We start from the raw sequence: 17,447 nt of genomic DNA, 5'->3' as shown, positions 1-17,447 counted from the left end.
TTTATGTTAATGAATCATTGTCCTGATTTGCTGGTTAATATTAAGTTTTGTGGAAAACCCTAACCTATTTAATAACTTACTTTTGGACACACTAAAGGTGTCCTATTGAAATTCATTTATGAATACCCTTAAATTTCTTTGCATAATATGATTAGTTTTCTTAGATAAACTTGCAGAAGTGGGATTACTAAATATAAATGTGGGAGTGTAGTATGACTATTTACTATATTATATTAGATCATGGAGTCCTCAGCTCAGTCTTCTGGAGACCATCAGGAACAGCATGTCTCAATCCAGGAAATGCAGGAGCTCAAAGAAACCCTTAACCAAGCTGAAACAAAGTCAAAATCACTTGAGAGTCAAGTAGAGAATCTGCAGAAGGTATGAGTGTGAAATAGTGGAACGTGCATGTCCCAATTTTTTCCTTGTTGAATACCTAAAGAAATAGGATGCAATATTGTTCAGTCATAAAAATGAATTTTAGAAAGAAATATATCTTAAACACTGACACTTTTCATCATATGGACGTGTATTTTATCCTTTTTATTTTGAATAACTCATGTCTGAAAGTAGTATCTAATCATCTTCAAGTGTTCACTTACTTGGTTCGACCAACATTTTATATTTATACTTCCATTTAATCTAAGGCAGGCGTCCTTAAACTACGGCCCGCAGGCCACATGCGGGTATTTTTGCCGTTTTGTTTTTTTACTTCAAAATAAGATATGTGCAGTGTGCATAGGAATTTGTTCATAGTTGTTTTAAAACTATAGTCCGGCCCTCCAACGGTCTGAGGGACAGTGAACTGGCCCCCTGTTTAAAAAGTTTGAGGACCCCTGATCTAAGGCAAAATAATGTTTTACATTTTAAGTCTGTAGAACATACAGTTTATATTGATTTAATTGCTTTACCTAGTAAATACTTGGTTTTCCTTTAAAAGACATTATCTGAAAAAGAGACGGAAGCAAGAAATCTCCAGGAACAGACTGTGCAGCTTCAATCTGAACTTGCACGACTTCGTCAGGATCTTCAAGATAGAACCACACAGGAAGAGCAGCTCCGGCAGCAGATAACTGAAAAGGAAGAAAAGACAAGAAAGGCTATTGTAGCAGCAAAATCAAAGATTGCACATTTAGCTGGTAAATTATTATGTATACTAGGTTTCTTTAGTTAGACACAAAATAAGAGCATTCTTAATTTTCAAGTGATGAGGATGTCCTTGATATAGAAGGTTTTTCTTGTTAACTGGTATTGAATAGATAGGGAGTACTGCTACCTTTCTGCTTTAGTTTGTAACTGTTATGACCTTTTGATGGAGATCCTTTGGGGCCACAGTGTATTGTCCAGAGGCCCTCTGTAAACTAGACAGCATTGGATCTTACCAGCCCAGGGATTTTTCCGTGCCTCACTTCACTGAGGACCCCTCTACCGTAGCTCTTCAGGGAAAATACCATGTCAAAATATCATCTCAAGTTAAGGGGGAATCCCGTGTTGCAATACACAGGGTCTCACTGTGCCTTGCTTGCCAGACTACTTAGTAGGTAAATAAAATGCCAAATTAGTTAGGTTTTATTATGAGCAATTTTTTTAATCTCTAAGATAATGTCCTAGCAACAAATAAGATAAAATAGTTATTTTTTAGTCTATACAATAGGTTGTATGAAATGAAAGCTTTGCAATTTATAATATTGTACTTAATACCACATTGAAATATTAAAGACCATATAAAAGGACTTTTGCTGGCTGTAGTTTATGGTAGATCCCTTATTTTTTAGATCTTCGCTAGGAAAAGTAACATTTTTTTATATTGGAATAATTGTATTTTATACTAGAATAATAAATACAGATATGTTTAAAACTGCCTGTTGAGATATATGTATGTCAGAATTATTGTAAATGTAAAAGTTCAGGAATAGAATCTTACTAGTATACCACCTTTGAGTATCTATTAAGCACATAAATATTCTTTATTTTCTGTGTTTGATTATAATATTAATAGAATCACAATTACTTCTTTAGGTGTAAAAGATCAGCTAACTAAAGAAAATGAGGAGCTTAAACAAAGGAACGGAGCTTTAGATCAGCAGAAAGATGAATTAGATGTTCGTATGACTGCTCTTAAGTCCCAATATGAAGGTCGAATTAGTCGCTTGGAAAGAGAACTCAGAGAGCATCAAGAGAGACACCTTGAGCAGAGAGATGAGCCTCAAGAACCTACTACTAAGGTGATTAGCTAATTCTGTACATTTTACTTGAAGGTACCTGGTGATTGAGGAGTCCTTATCAGAGTGAATTTTAGCTAAACCAAGAATACAGAGAGAATTAACAAAAGTAAAACATTCTGATGACATTTTTTTAGTGGAATCTTGTGGGATAGGCACAGTAATCCATAGTCTTCTTTTTGTATAGGTTCCAGAACAGCAGAGACAGATAACACTGAAAACAACTCCAGCTTCTGGTGAAAGAGGAATGTGAGTTTTAATCCTTGTATAGTCTATCTGTTTTTCTTTTAAAGTTCAGCAAAGATCTAGTGATCTTTGGGGAGAAAAATAAATCTGTATTACAAAAGTATGTCCCATTAGGTAGAGCTTTGTGACAAAGAAAACATCTTTCATCTTTTAGTCTGTGATTGACGTCTAAGATAGGCTACCGATTTTCCCTGTGATGTTAAGGATACCAGTACAAGAGGCTGGGCTGAAACTTAGGGAAAGTGGTCAACTGTTGGATACATTTCACAATGTGATGCACCACTGCATAGTATTTCCTACACAGATTTCAGTGCTTAAATTCAAAACCTCTTCAATAAGAGTTTTGAAAAATTTAGTGAACAAAATGTATAGAACTATATTTACTGACTCTAAAATTTTTTTTAATCTACCAAAAGTCTACCTAAAGCAGTGCTAGGAAAAAGAGAATTAGTAAGGTAATATTTGTTGAACACTCACTTCAGGGAATATATGTGCTTTGATTTTGATAGAGTGTATGTACTTTATAAATAATATTTATAGTAATTCAATGATTCTTATATTCTCCCCTCTATAAGTGCCAGCACATCAGATCCACCAACAGCTAATATCAAGCCAACTCCTGTTGTGTCTACTCCTAGTAAAGTGACAGCTGCAGCTATGGCTGGGAATAAGTCAACACCCAGGGCTAGTATACGCCCAATGGTAACACCTGCAACTGTTACAAACCCTACTACTACCCCAACAGCCACAGTGATGCCCACTACACAAGTGGAATCACAAGAAGGTAAGTGAAATAATACAGATATGAGTGACCTGGCTGCTTATTTAGTTTTACTGTGACAGGATGACAGTAATTTTAAGGAATAAACGAGGCTTCCACTAAAGCAGTGATGGGCAACCTTTTGAGCTTAGTGTGTCAAACTTCGCCAAAAAACTGAGCATAACTCGGGTAGTGTGTCACTTTGAGGAAAAAACATTATTTCCCAATATTTATAGTTTAAATAACATAAATGTATAATTGTTATATATAATTGTATTTAATAAACCAAAATCTAAATATTTAGTGCTGACACGCGTGCCAGAGGTTTGCCATCACTGCACTAAAGCTAAAGTCAGACATGTAATAAAAGTGGGTAGTTAATAGTTTTAAGTAATACCTCTCAGGACACTTGTTAATGCAACAAATTTCCTCCCTCCCTCCTTGTTTTGTTATGTTTTGAAAGAAGGGAGGAAACTTAACCCGATAAGTATATGGCATGTTTTTCCAGGACCAAAATTTTCACTTATTTTTTTAAGGCACTTTTTAAAAATACATGTTTTAATAGATTTCAGAGTGAAAGGAAGGGAAAGAGAGAGGAGCACCAATGGGACAGAATTGGCTGCCTCCTGCACGGCCTCTACTGGGAATCAAGCCCACAGCCCAGGCATGTGCCCTGACTGGGAATCAAACCAGCGACCTCTCAGTGCAAGGGACGATGTCTATCTAACTGAGCCACACAGGCCAGGGCAAATTTTCACTTTTAAGAACTAAGAAAGATGATAGGAAATCCACTTTGGAAAACCATACTCAGTCACTGGTTGAACCCAAACATCACTTTCTTGTTGAAATTGTCTGATCTCTTCATGGCTTTCTTCGCTTTGTTCCATGACACTTTCCTATTCACTACAGCAGTTACAATTCAGTTAAATACATACCTTTTTATTCCACTAGATTGAGTTCTTAAAGAGCAAGAATTTTCATTATTTAATCTTTTTATCCAATCCCAAGATAGGTGTTTAGTAAAACTTTACTAAATGCAATTTTCTTGGCTTCTTGTCTAAACAAAATGATGCTTAGTAAATACTCATATTTGATGTTGGCTTTTAATTTTCATTTATTTTATATAATTTAAATAGAATAATAGTTTAAAAATAGTTTCAGGTATTTAATTCAACTACCTATCAGTCCCATAGACAGCACAAAAATGCCTAACACATTGCCTTTACCCTCTGTTTTTGTCACCTCTAACTGAATAGGGAGGATAATCCCAGCTTTGATAAGAAAACTTAATATATTATTATAATTACTTTTCAGCTATGCAATCCGAAGGGCCTGTGGAACATGTTCCAGTTTTTGGAAGTACAAGTGGATCTGTTCGTTCTACTAGTCCTAATGTCCAGCCTTCTATCCCTCAATCCATTTTAACTGTTCAGCAGCAAACACAAGCTACAGCTTTTGTGCAACCCACTCAACAGAGTCTTCCTCAGATTGAGCCTGCAAATCAAGAGCTGTCCCCAAACATAGTAGAGGTGGTTCAGAGTTCGCCAGTTGAGCGGCCATCTACTTCCACAGCAGTATTTGGCACTGGTAAGATTAATTTTAAAATGAAGTTATAGTAGGCCTGTGTGCTTGTAGTTTCTTGGATATAATACATTATCTTGAGTATTCTTTGTATATAGTTGTTTTCTACCGGGTATTAAAGTGGATGAATGTATTCCTAACATTTTATTTCAAGTTTAGTTTTTAAAATTAACTTTGTCTAAACTGAGTTTGTTATCATGCTCTAACTCAAGATTTAAATTATGTAATTTCAAAGTTTCAGCTACCCCAGGTTCTTCTTTGCCAAAGCGTACACGTGAAGAGGAAGAGGATAGCACCATAGAAGCGTCAGACCAGGTCTCTGATGATACAGTGGAAATGCCTCTTCCAAAGAAATTGAAAACTGTTACACCTGTAGCAACTGAGGTGTGTAAAGGTCTTTCTGATTATTCTCTTTCAATAGAGTTAAGGTATTCTTTCAGTTATAGCATTACTAGGTGAATAGACTTTTTGGGTCCTAAATCCAGAAAACTTCCTTAATTTACTGTAAAGTTTCCACTGACAATTCAGATATTGTTCCTGTTGCCAACAGTGTTTTAAATCCTTTACATATCTTTGATTAAATTAGTTCCCTTTTCAATTTTAAAAATACAGCTACAAAACATAACTTAAATTCCCTTTCAGTTTTTTTTAATTCAAAGAATATGTATAATCTCATGCACATTTTAAACTGTTACCTACTATCTTTTTCTCAGATTAACCAAAATTATAGTTATTTTCTTTTTTTGAGGATAAAATGTAATGAATTATGTTACTATGAAACATTGAGACTACTAAATTTCATGAGCATGTATTTAATTAATGCTCAAGACTTATTTTGTATTACTGAAGAATATGACAATATTTTATGAGTAGGTATAAGTGAACATTTCTGATGTACAGTTTTATAAAATTACAAATGAGTTTTATTTTATTGGGAGAACTAGCTTAATTAATGCATTATCTCATGAACAGATGTGACTAACACTTGTATATTGTGGTTCAGGAAGAAGTTATGGCAGAAGAAAGTACTGATGGAGAGGTAGAGACTCAAGTATACAACCAAGATTCTCAAGATTCCATTGGAGAAGTAAGTAAAACATTGAAAGTAACAAATTGTTGCTTTTAATGAATGAAATTAGCTTTGACAGTTGAATCATTATTTGTACTTTTTTAATTGGTTGCTTTCACATCTAGTGAAATATTAGAATTACCAGTGCAATTTCTGCTTTCTTTTACTCCTGATTGGTATAATGCCTTCTAAACTTTATTGAAGGAATGTTTTGTTTATACTTAGCACCGATTTTTCCATGCTAACAGTCCTAATGAGTCAAGACTATCCACTTAGTTATTTTGGAAGGACGAGTGCTGGTTGAGTCTTGAGTTAACCCATAGTGTCCAATATGGTGGTCCTCTATTGCTTCCCTTACTGAAATAAATTAATCCATGACAGGAAATGCTTTTATACATTTCTTCATTTTTTGAACTCTGATTGAGACCTCTCCAGAGACAACCTCATTAGTGGAAATGCATAGTCTGAAGTAGCAAAGCACTAGGTTCCATTCCTAACTCTACCACTTAGAAGCTGTGGGGCTATAAGCAAGTTGTTAATTCTCTCTAAGCCTAAATTTTCTCGTCTGTTGGACTAATATAATTTTTAGCTTTGAAAAATACCTAAAGTGATATCTGCCACATATTAGGCACTCAAAGTTTTATTTATTTTTCTTCCATCCTTTTGCCCCACATATTGAGAATTCATAATATAACAGAACTCATTACTATAAGTCTAGTGTTGTTTCTAAGAAATCTGCACTTATTTATTAACTTAATTCTCAAAACAACCCTATTTTATAGGTGGAAAAAACCCAATGCCCAGATAAGTCACATACCCAAGTTCTCACAGCATTAAAGCTGGGATTCAAAGAGGGTATCAACGTTGAAACAATATTTTCTGCCTGGATAAATTTTCAGGATCATTTTACTCTAAAATTATTTTATCTGTATAGAATAAAGGAATTATTTTAAGCTAATCATAAGAAATCATAGATTGTAAGTAAATTTTAGTTTCTTAGCTGCATTAATTTTTTAAGTTACTTTTTCCAGTTTTCTTTGGCTAAAAACATGAAGCTAAACCTTTAGGATGAACCTTTAGGATGAATACATAAGACACTAAATTGCATCTTTTTCATGTGTCTTTCAGCAAATATCTTAAGAACATAACAATTGTCAGATTTGTTTAAATTATACTAAAATCTCTGCAAAGTTTTTCGTTAAGATTAGCAAAATTGCCTATGACTCAAAAATGCCATTTGGTTTTTCATTCTGCCTTGTAGCACTGCCTACTAAATGTGTAATAGTTTTATTTTTCTGATTTTCTGGCAATGAAGCAGATGTTCCTGACAAGTGTTGCTTTTCTTGAAATAAGCATGTCACTTTGAGGCACATTTTTATTTTTTTTTTTTTTTTTTTTTTTTTTTTTTTTTTTTTTTATTTTTTTTAATTTCTTTATTGATTAAGGTGTCACATATTTGTCCTCATCTCCCCATTCCCATCCCACCCCTCTCCCCACGCATGCCCCAATCCCCTGTTGAACTTAACCGTTGGATAGGCTTATATGCATGCATACAGGTCCTTTGGTTGAACTCTCCCCCTCCCACCACCCTCCCCCTACCCTCCCCTATCCTCCCTCTGAGGCCCGATAGTCCGATCGATGCCTCCTTGCTTCTGGTTCTGTTCTTGTTCCTCAGTCTATGTTGTTCATCATTTCCCCTAGATGAACGAGATCATATGTCACTAGATATATACTAATAAGAACTGAATGTGAGACGAGCAACAATATTTATGCTGACAGGCAAATGAATCAATCTGTAGCGAGCTTCCCCCTGGACCGACAGTTCTTTTGAGACCCAATTTCGATGTCCAGTAGTTCCTTATGTGTACATGTCAGCACTGACCCCTCAGCTCTGGATGGTGGACAAATGGTGGTAACGGAGGTCTGACTCCCTCTGGTTTGGTCTCGGCCGAACCCAGGGGCACGGCGTCACCCAGACTAAGGGGAACGTGGCCTCACCCATACCCAAGGGGCTCGTGGTCTCACCTGGGCCTGGGACCCAGCCTCACCCGGATGGATCCAGGGGCGCACGGCCTCACCCGGACCAAGGATCTGGCTTCACCCGTACCCAGGGACGCTTGGCCTCTCCCAGACCCAGGGGCACATGGCCTCACCCGGGCTTAGTTGCACAAGGCCTCACCTGGATCCAAGGACACATGGTCTCTCCCGGACCCAGGGACGCTTGGCCTCTCCGAGACCCAGGGCCACTTGGGCTCACCCGGGCCTAGGTGCACGAGGCCTCAACCGGATCCAGGGACGCATGGTCTCACCCGGACCCAGGGACGCTTGGCCTCTCCCAGACCCAGGGGCACGTGGCCTCACCCGGGCCTAGGTTCACGAGGCCTCACCCGGATCCAGGGACACATGGTCTCACCCAGACCCAGGAACGCTTGGCCACTCCCAAACCCAGGGCCACTTGGGCTCACCCGGGCCTAGGTGCACGAGGCCTCACCCAGATCCAGGGACACATGGTCTCACCCGGACCCCGGGACGCTTAGCCTCTCCCAGACCCAGGGGCACATGGCCTCACCTGGGCCTAGGTGCACGAGGCCTCATCCGGATCCAGGGACACATGGTCTCACCCGGACCCAGGGACGCTTGGCCTCTCCCAGACCCAGGGCCACTTGGGCTCACCCGGGCCTAGGTGCACGAGGCCTCATCCGGATCCAGGGACGCATGGTCTCACCCGGACCCAGGGACGCTTGGCCTCTCCCAGACCCAGGGCCACTTGGGCTCACCCGGGCCTAGGTGCACGAGGCCTCATCCGGATCCAGGGACACATGGTCTCACCCGGACCCAGGGACGCTTGGCCTCTCCCAGACCCAGGGCCACTTGGGCTCACCCGGGCCTAGGTGCACGAGGCCTCATCCGGATCCAGGGACGCATGGTCTCACCCGGACCCAGGGACGCTTGGCCTCTCCCAGACCCAGGGCCACTTGGGCTCACCCGGGCCTAGGTGCACGAGGCCTCACCCGGATCCAGGGACATATGGTCTCACCCGGACCAAGGGACGCTTGGCCTCTCCCCGACCCAGGGCCACTTGGGCTCACCCGGGCCTAGGTGCACGAGGCCTCACCCGGATCCTGGGACACATGGTCTCACCCGGACCCAGGGATGCTTGGCCTCTCCCAGACCCAGGGCCACTTGGGCTCACCTGGGCCTAGGTGCACGAGGCCTCACCCGGATCCAGGGACACATGGTCCCACCCGGACCCAGGGACGCTTGGCCTCTCCCCGACCCAGGGCCACTTGGGCTCATCCGGGCCTAGGTGCACGAGGCCTCACCCGGATCCAGGGACACATGGTCTCACCCAGACCCAGGAACGTTTGGCCACTCCCAGACCCAGGGCCACTTGGGCTCACCCGGGCCTAGGTGCACGAGGCCTCACCCAGATCCAGGGACACATGGTCTCACCCGGACCCAAGGACGCTTAGCCTCTCCCAGACCCAGGGGCACGTGGCCTCACCCGGGCCTAGGTGCACGAGGCCTCATCCGGATCCAGGGACACATGGTCTCACCCGGACCCAGGGACGTTTGGCCTCTCCCAGACCCAGGGCCACTTGGGCTCACCCGGGCCTAGGTGCACGAGGCCTCATCCGGATCCAGGGACACATGGTCTCACCCGGACCCAGGGACGCTTGGCCTCTCCCAGACCCAGGGCCACTTGGGCTCACCCGGGCCTAGGTGCACGAGGCCTCACCCGGATCCTGGGACAAGGCACATTTTTATTATATCACTAGAGGCCTGATGCATGAAGTTTGTGCATGGTTCGGGGTGGGGGGGGGGCACGGGGGGAGTCCCCTCAGCCCAGCCTGCACCCTCTCCACTCCGGGACCCCTCGGGTGATGTCATCCCTCTCACAAACTGGGACCACTGGCTTCTAACTGCTCGCCTGCCTGCATGATCACCCCGAACTGCCCCCCCACCCCTGCTGGCCTAGTCACTCCCAACTACTCCTCCTGCCAGCGTAGTCACCCCCAACTGACCCCCGTCCCCCCACCAGCCTGGTTGCCCCTCACTTTCCCCCCCCTACTTCCCCCCCACCGCCAGTCTGGTCACCCCCAACTGACCCCCCTGCAGGCCTGGTCGCCCCACACAGATTGCTGCTCGGTCATTTGGTTGCCCCTCACTAACCCCCCAGCCCGCCTGGTTGCCCCACACAGACTGCTGCTCGGTCATTTGGTCGCCCCTCACTAACCCCCCGGCCTGCCTGGTTGCCCCACGCAGCCTGTTGCTCGATCATTTGGTTGCCCCTGACTAACCCGCCTGCCAGCCTGGTCGCCCCACAAGCCTTTTCGGTCGTCGATTCGGTTGTTTCAGATGCGATGGTCGCTTAGCCTTTTATATGTATAGACTAGAGGCCCGGTGCACAAAATTCGTGCACGGGGCGGGTGTCCCTCAGCCCAGCCTGCACCCTCTCCAATCTGGGACCCCTCGAGGGATGTCCAACTGCCCGTTTAGGCCCGATTTTACCGGGATCAGGCCTAAACGGGCAGTCGGACATCCCTCTCACAATCCAGGACTGCTGGCTCCCAACTGCTCGCCTCTCTGCCTTCCTAATTGCCCCTAACCGCTTCTGCCTGCCAGCCTGATCACCCCCTAACCACTCCCCTGCCAGCCTGATTGATGCCTAACTGCTCCCCTGCCAGTGTGTTTGCCCCTAACTGCCCTCCCCTGCAGGCCTAGTCACCCCTAACTGCCCTCCCCTGCAGGCCTGGTCACCCCTAACTGCCCTCTCTTGCTGGCCTGGTCACCCCTAACTGCCCTCCCCCCGCAGGCCTGGTCCCCTCCAACTGCTCTCCTCTGCAGGCCTGGGTCCGCCCCAACTGCCTTTCCCTGCAGGCCTGGTCGCCCCCAACTTCCCTCCTCTGCCAGCCTGGTCACTCCTAACTGCCCTCCCTGCAGTATTGATTGCCCCCCAACTGCCCTCCCTTGCAGGCCTGGTTCCTCCCAACTGCCCTCCCCTGCTGGCCTGATCGCCCACAACTGCCCTCCCTTCCAGGCCTGGTCCCTCCCATCTTGTGGTGGCCATCTTGTGTCCACATGGGGCAGCCATCTTTGACCACATGGGAGCAGCCATCTTGTGTGTTGGAGTGATGGTCAATTTGCATATCACTCTTATTAGATAGGACTAGAGGCCCAGTGCACGAAATTCATGTACTTGGGGGGTGGGCAGCCTGGCCTGTGCCCTGTCAAAGTGTGGGAGGCCCACGATCGATCACCCCAAAGAGATAGGCCGGAGCCAGGGTTCACGCCTTCGTACTGCGTGGAGCCGGGAGGCGGGACCCTCGGGACTCCCAGGCAGGCCTTGCTGTGCAGAGCCGGGAGGAGGCAGGACCCTCAGACAGGCCTCATTTTGTGGAGCCTGGAGGAGGTGGGACCCCCAAGCAGGCCTCCCTGCACGGAGCCAGGGGACCCTCAGGCAGGCCTCGCCGGACCCCCAGGCAGGACCCACCTCCTCCTGGCTCTGCAAGGAGGTGGGACTCCCAGGCAAACTCCATGCTGCGCATGCAGTGTCAAGCCCAGCCCCACCCACCTGCATGCGCCCACTGTGTGCTCAGCCATCCTGTGACGGTATGAGGACATCACGGCGTGACGACTACTTAGGCTTTTATTAGTAAGGATATATGTAGATGGCTTCACTCTTTTTCCATTACAGTAAACGTAATCTTTAGGAATTATTTTGTTTATAAGACATTGTTCCTGGCTTGTATAAAAAATAGATTTTGCTGAGTGTTTAAACTATAGACATTTCATTTTTTATAGTAAAAATAAAAAAATAAAGTTGAAATTACAGTTTATTTGAACAGCTAGCAAAATGGAATTGTGAGGAAAGAAATTAAGCAAAAAATCATTTTTAAACCTAGTATCTTTAATGTGGTTTGAAGAGTTAGGATAGTCAGAGTTTTGGGGGTAATAGAAGTGTCCTTGTAAAAAGACAATAATAATAATAATAATATCTTATTTAGTGTATTTTTCCAGACTAATTCCAGTTTTGGGGGAGAAAAGTTAGGTTGCAGACTCATGGGTTGTTGTTTTTTTTAAACTGGTCTACCATACTGTCAACTAATCAATTGGCTGTTCTTGACATTGAAATATGTCATAAGTATGAAGTATGCATTGGAATTTGAAGACTTACTACAAAGGTTAAAATGCAGAATATCTGGTTAATCTGTACATTGGTTACATGTTAAAATAATGTTTTGGCTCTGTTAAGTATATTATTAAAATTGATTTCCCCTATGTCTTATCTTTTTAAATGACTACTAGAAAATTTTAAATTGCATATGTGAATCACACTGTGACTCTTGTTATATTTCTGTTGGACAACACTAATCTTACAATATCATGTTAGTAGTTTTGACACAGACATCTGTATATTTGTGTGTGTGTGTGTGTGTAACTATTATTTTTACTTGATTTTAGAGAGGAAGGGAGAGAGAGACATCAACAGGAGAGAGATACATTCATCAGTTGCCTCCCAAAGCTCCCCAACTGGGGATCAAACCCGCAACCTAGGTATGTATCCTGACTGGGAGTTGAACCCTCGACCTTCTCATGGGACGACGTTCTAACCAACTGATCCACACTGGCCAGGGCTATTTTATTTTCTTTTTTTTATTGGAGTATTATCCAATGAGATTTATAATTCCTCTATAGGAAGACAATAAAGAAACCCAAAGGTTAATCTTTTATTTGTTTTTAAAAGTAATTCTTTTGAAAACCATGTTTTTAAAAATAAAATGCTCGTAGCCTATATGTGTTCTTTAGTCTTTACTTGGATCTATGGTATGTTACTGATAGATTTAGATATATTCAACTTTTTATAAATTTTTTTAATTTTTAAAGGGAGTCACCCAAGCAGATTATACTCCAATGGAAGACAGTGAAGAAACCTCTCAATCTTTACAAATAGATCTTGGAGCCCTTCAGTCAGATCAGCAAACAACTTCATCCCAAGATGGTCAAGGCAAAGGAGATGATGTCATTGTAATTGACAGTGATGATGAAGAAGAGGATGATGATGAAAATGATGGAGATCATGAGGTTTGAAATCATTCATTTTTGTTTTTAATTTATCTTTATTGTTCATAGTATTACATATGTCTCCTTTTTTTCCACCCTGTCACTACCTCTGGCCCACACCTTTCCCCCCTCCAGGCCTACCACACTGTTGTCTATGTCCAAGGGTTGTGCATGTGTGCATATAAGTTCTTTGAAATGCTGAAATCATCCAGACTACTAATGCATCAAACAATAAATTCTGATTTTCTGTCAATATAAATCCGTGATTTTGCTTTTTCTTTTACCTTGATTAGCTCCTAAATTAATACTTTATAGTGAAATTGAGTGTAGAACAGTATTGGAAAACCCATTTGTTTTTTAAATGATTGCTAAGCACTTTAGAATTTGTTAGACTAGTTAGACTTAACCATAAATCTTACTATAGGTGACTGGATTTAATTGTAAGATCTTTGGTTTCTAGAAATAGTAGAAGAAACTCAGATTTTTTTTTTCCCCCCCTCATGGAGCCCAGGAGTCCTTTTCAAAAGAAAATGAGGTATAATAATTGAGGCATATTTTCAGTGACACTCTGTGTTTTATTTTGGGAGTTAATCCTATATTGACAGCTTCACATTTCAGATTCTGTTATTAATCAAACCTCATACTAAAGCATAATTTTATCAGTCTTCAATGCCACATACTAAATTTAAAATTAAAGTGGATCACTTGACACCTTGTAGACATCTAGGACCTTTAATCACTGAACTGATTAGTTTCAGAATTGATTGTTATTGTATTACTACTGGTAAATTTCACAGTTGCTACCACTGTACTAATCCCATAACTCCTGTACCCTGATCAACAACATGCTACATAAATTTCTAAGTATGTTATCAAGATGTTCAGAACATGTGCGCCATATCCTAGATCTTTATTTATATGATATATCCTATATCTTTTTAATAGGATTATGAAGAAGATGAGGAAGAAGATGATGATGATGAAGATGACACTGGGATGGGAGACGAGGGTGATGATAGTAATGAAGGCACCGGTAGTGCAGATGGCAATGATGGATATGAAGCTGATGATGCTGAGGTAACTGGTTAGAATTTTGACCATGCATTTTAAGGACTTCCTCAAAAAAACTTACTGTTCTCCAAGGGTATTAAAAGGCCTCTATTCTTCGAACACTACAACTTTTTATACCTTTGGGTTTGTTTCTACCCCTTTTGTGTAGCTGATTAATATTTCTTAAGACAATTATATTGGATTTATTTGCACTTAGTATTTATATTTTTTTTTAGGGTGGTGATGGGACTGATCCAGGTACAGAAACAGAAGAAAGTATGGGTGGAGGTGAAAGTAATCAGAGAGCTGCTGATTCTCAAAATAGTGGTGAGATTCTTAGTCTCTTTTTCATGGAAGATTCTGGTAATTTCTAAGTTAAGATTGCATTTATCACATAGGTCATAAAACTTGGTTAGTAAATTGGCAAGCTAAAGATTTATGCTTGTCCTAGCTTTGTCATTTTATTCTGTCATCAAGTCTGCTATATTTATACCTGTAAAGGGCAGACATTATACTATCTTTTCTACCTCATTTTAGACTACTGTAAGGTTAAAACATTGAAACCTGTAAAATATTACAAATACCATGTGTTGCTGCTGTTCTTGTTAAGTGAAAAAATTAAATCAGGTACTTCTAACAGCAGTTCACAACCAGAAGAGGTCAGTCTAACAAGCTACATGTTTCAAGAGTGTGGATATTGGAGCTTCGCAATATTAATATTGTCTGCTTATCCAATGAATAAAAGCCTTTTTGACCAATATAGCATGCTTTTTGTTAAATTTTTGAAATGATGAGTTCTGGAGGGCCATTGAAATGTAGTAGGCAGTAAAGGATTATGAGATTCATAGAAAAAATTTTAGAATCATTTTAAAAAATTGGTGGTCATCTAGTATTAATATCCTGGTTTTATAGATAATATTAAGCCAAAATCATGAGTACCAATATAATAAAAAACTTATATATTTAGTCTAATGGAAAACAGTGTCTCTGAGTTTTCATACAGATCTATGTATTTTAAAGGCACTACAAGGTATATGCTCATTTGAATTAAGGAAATTAAGGACGGGCCACTTTCCACTTTAAATTTTTAAGAGAAAAATAAACTAATGACTATTAACCATATAATGAAGAATAGTATTTAAGAGATGAGGTAGGATGAGTATCATTAATCTTAGGTAATACACATTTTATAAAACATTTGTAGATTAAAGATACATCTTTTGTGTAGTTGGGATAAAGAGATATTTTTTTATATTTATTTATTTATTGCCGAAACCAAAGTTCATGACCCTGGTGCTTTGAATGGCCAAAATTCACAATGTCAGAATTCAGGGTGAGGAAAGGTTTATTTGTGGAGAAGGAAAAGATGGGAGACCTAATGCCTTAGATCCATCTTGCTCACTGGACTAGATTAAGGGGCCTGGGGAATAGGTATGTGGAAGCACTGACAGGGCAAGTTTTAATTTGAGGGCCTTGGAACTTAGCCATTTATGATAAAGGGGTGAACAAGACAGGATCTTCTGGACAAGGGACCTTTGGCATCGGGAAGGATTACAGTGTTCAAGTTCTGGTTATGTCCTGGTCCTTTGGTGGGGGCAGGGTGGGGAGTGAGACTTGCTTCCAGGTGCAGCTGAAGGTCAAAGTTTTCTCTGTTTATGCTTCATCTGTGACTTGTGGTTTTGGTCTGTTGTTTCTGTAAAGCACTTCAGTGTTTTGTTAAACAGGATTGGACCATGTTTCTGTGATTACAAATTCTCCCCTTTTTTTTGTTCATTCCTTAATCTTGAGGGAAATAGGGCAACCAAGTCCAGGTTCAATTAAGAGGGAGGATTAGCTGTGCATTGTGCCCCTGTTATCCAGCTTTTACTCCTATCTCTTCCACGATGGTCCCTGAACCTTAAAGGGGACAAGCAGAGACTACAGCAGTGGTAGAGGTAGCAGCAGGCCAGGATACCTGTACTCTTAATGAGATAAAGAATAAAGTAACTTTTGTTATTTTGTCCTCAAACCATGTGATGAGCGGGCAAGGTTTAGGAAAAGGGCAATTTTAGTTCTTAATGATTTCAAATCACTACACAAGGATTCATTCAGCATCCAGTCCAGTTTACAAGTAGCAAACAAAACTCAAAAGGCCATGGACAGTGTTAGAATCTAATATCCACAAAGGTATATTGTAGTTCCTATTGAAATAATTTTCTCTCTAAAATCACCCTGATTTTTACCAAAGATAGCCAAATTAATACTAGTGTATCTGCAAAATAAATCTAGTTTCAATAAACTTGGCCTGTCTACTTGTCTAACTGCAGCAAGAATAGTAATTAATCAGAGGTACCATTAAATGTGCTTTTCTGGAATTTTCCTAAAGAATATTCAGATTGAACTTTAACCTCTCAAGACTAAAAAGCCATAAACTAATGAATATTAACCATATAATGAAGAATAGTTTTTAAGAGATGAGGTAGGGAGAGATTAATGATACTTGGGTAATATACATTTTATGAAACATTTTGTAGATTTAAGATACATCATTTGTGTAGTTGGGATTAAGAGGGGTTTTTTCCCCCCCTTAATTCTGACACCCAAGTTCATGCCCCTGGTGCTTTGAATGGCCAAAATTCAAACTGTCACTTCTGCAGTACCTATAGATTTGGGTGAATTTCTCTGTTAAGGTTTCCAACATATTCTGAGGTTCTTTCTTTGCATCTCCCAAGAAGCAACCTTAGTTCCTCACCAGGTAAGACTGCTATGAACCACATAAACAAGGCTATTTTCCCATAGGGTTTTTTATTGGCTTCAAAAGTCAATCTTAACTCCTCAAAGATTTCTGGTCACATCTGTATCTACATGTCTCTCTCAAACAACTTTTCAGTCAAAGCCTTGGTAATAAAACCAGTTTCCAATTGTATCCCATTATAAAGAAAACATTATTATTGAACTTTGGTGGCAAATAATCACTTTGCCATGAAAATGAAAACACTCCTTAGAAGTTTCTAGATTCTGGAAGGATCCAGTAGGGAGAAAAAAGATAAATGTTTTAATTCGGCTAAAAGATATAGTTTACCAAATTGCTAAGTCATTGGTAAACACATTTCCTTTTATTTGGAAAACAAAATATTAAAGAAGTCAACAATTTCAAATGAAAACGTCATAAAAATTATAGCCATTTTCATCAGTTCATTCAGTTCTATGAAATTGAACTTGTTCTGCTTGAATCCAGTTTTTCCTGTTAATGGCAAGGTTGTCTCTCAGGGTTCATATGGTTTGCTCAGTAAAGTGGTTATCTCAGTCACTAGAGATTGTGTAAGGTAGACCCCAAGTGGGAAACCAATTTTCTAACAGTTTCTTTGCCATTGTAAAGGCATCAACCTTGTGGCAGAAGAAAGCTTCAGCTCATCCAGATTACATACAAAATCCAGATTTTGCTCTGGAAGATAACCTATTCTTAGTGCCTATA

The 17,447-nt window shown here is 41.1% G+C and overlaps 1 protein-coding gene across 1 annotated transcript in view; it reads left to right on the top strand.

Moving 5' to 3' along the window:
* The window catches only part of TPR (translocated promoter region, nuclear basket protein), a 72,333-nt gene that overhangs the window by 40,027 nt on the left and 14,859 nt on the right, over window positions 1-17,447 (top strand). Inside the window, exons 33-43 of the mRNA XM_008145959.3 lie at window positions 238-381; window positions 941-1,139; window positions 2,020-2,225; window positions 2,410-2,471; window positions 3,044-3,252; window positions 4,543-4,815; window positions 5,045-5,193; window positions 5,813-5,896; window positions 12,767-12,964; window positions 13,889-14,020; window positions 14,230-14,320. Coding sequence (XP_008144181.2) covers window positions 238-381; window positions 941-1,139; window positions 2,020-2,225; window positions 2,410-2,471; window positions 3,044-3,252; window positions 4,543-4,815; window positions 5,045-5,193; window positions 5,813-5,896; window positions 12,767-12,964; window positions 13,889-14,020; window positions 14,230-14,320 — 1,747 coding nt within the window. The remainder of the gene's footprint in view (window positions 1-237; window positions 382-940; window positions 1,140-2,019; window positions 2,226-2,409; window positions 2,472-3,043; window positions 3,253-4,542; window positions 4,816-5,044; window positions 5,194-5,812; window positions 5,897-12,766; window positions 12,965-13,888; window positions 14,021-14,229; window positions 14,321-17,447) is intronic.

This window comes from Eptesicus fuscus, chromosome 22 (genome assembly GCF_027574615.1).
Source record: "Eptesicus fuscus isolate TK198812 chromosome 22, DD_ASM_mEF_20220401, whole genome shotgun sequence".
NCBI classification, from domain to species: domain Eukaryota; kingdom Metazoa; phylum Chordata; class Mammalia; order Chiroptera; family Vespertilionidae; genus Eptesicus; species Eptesicus fuscus.
This window is presented reverse-complemented; position numbering and strand designations above follow the sequence as displayed.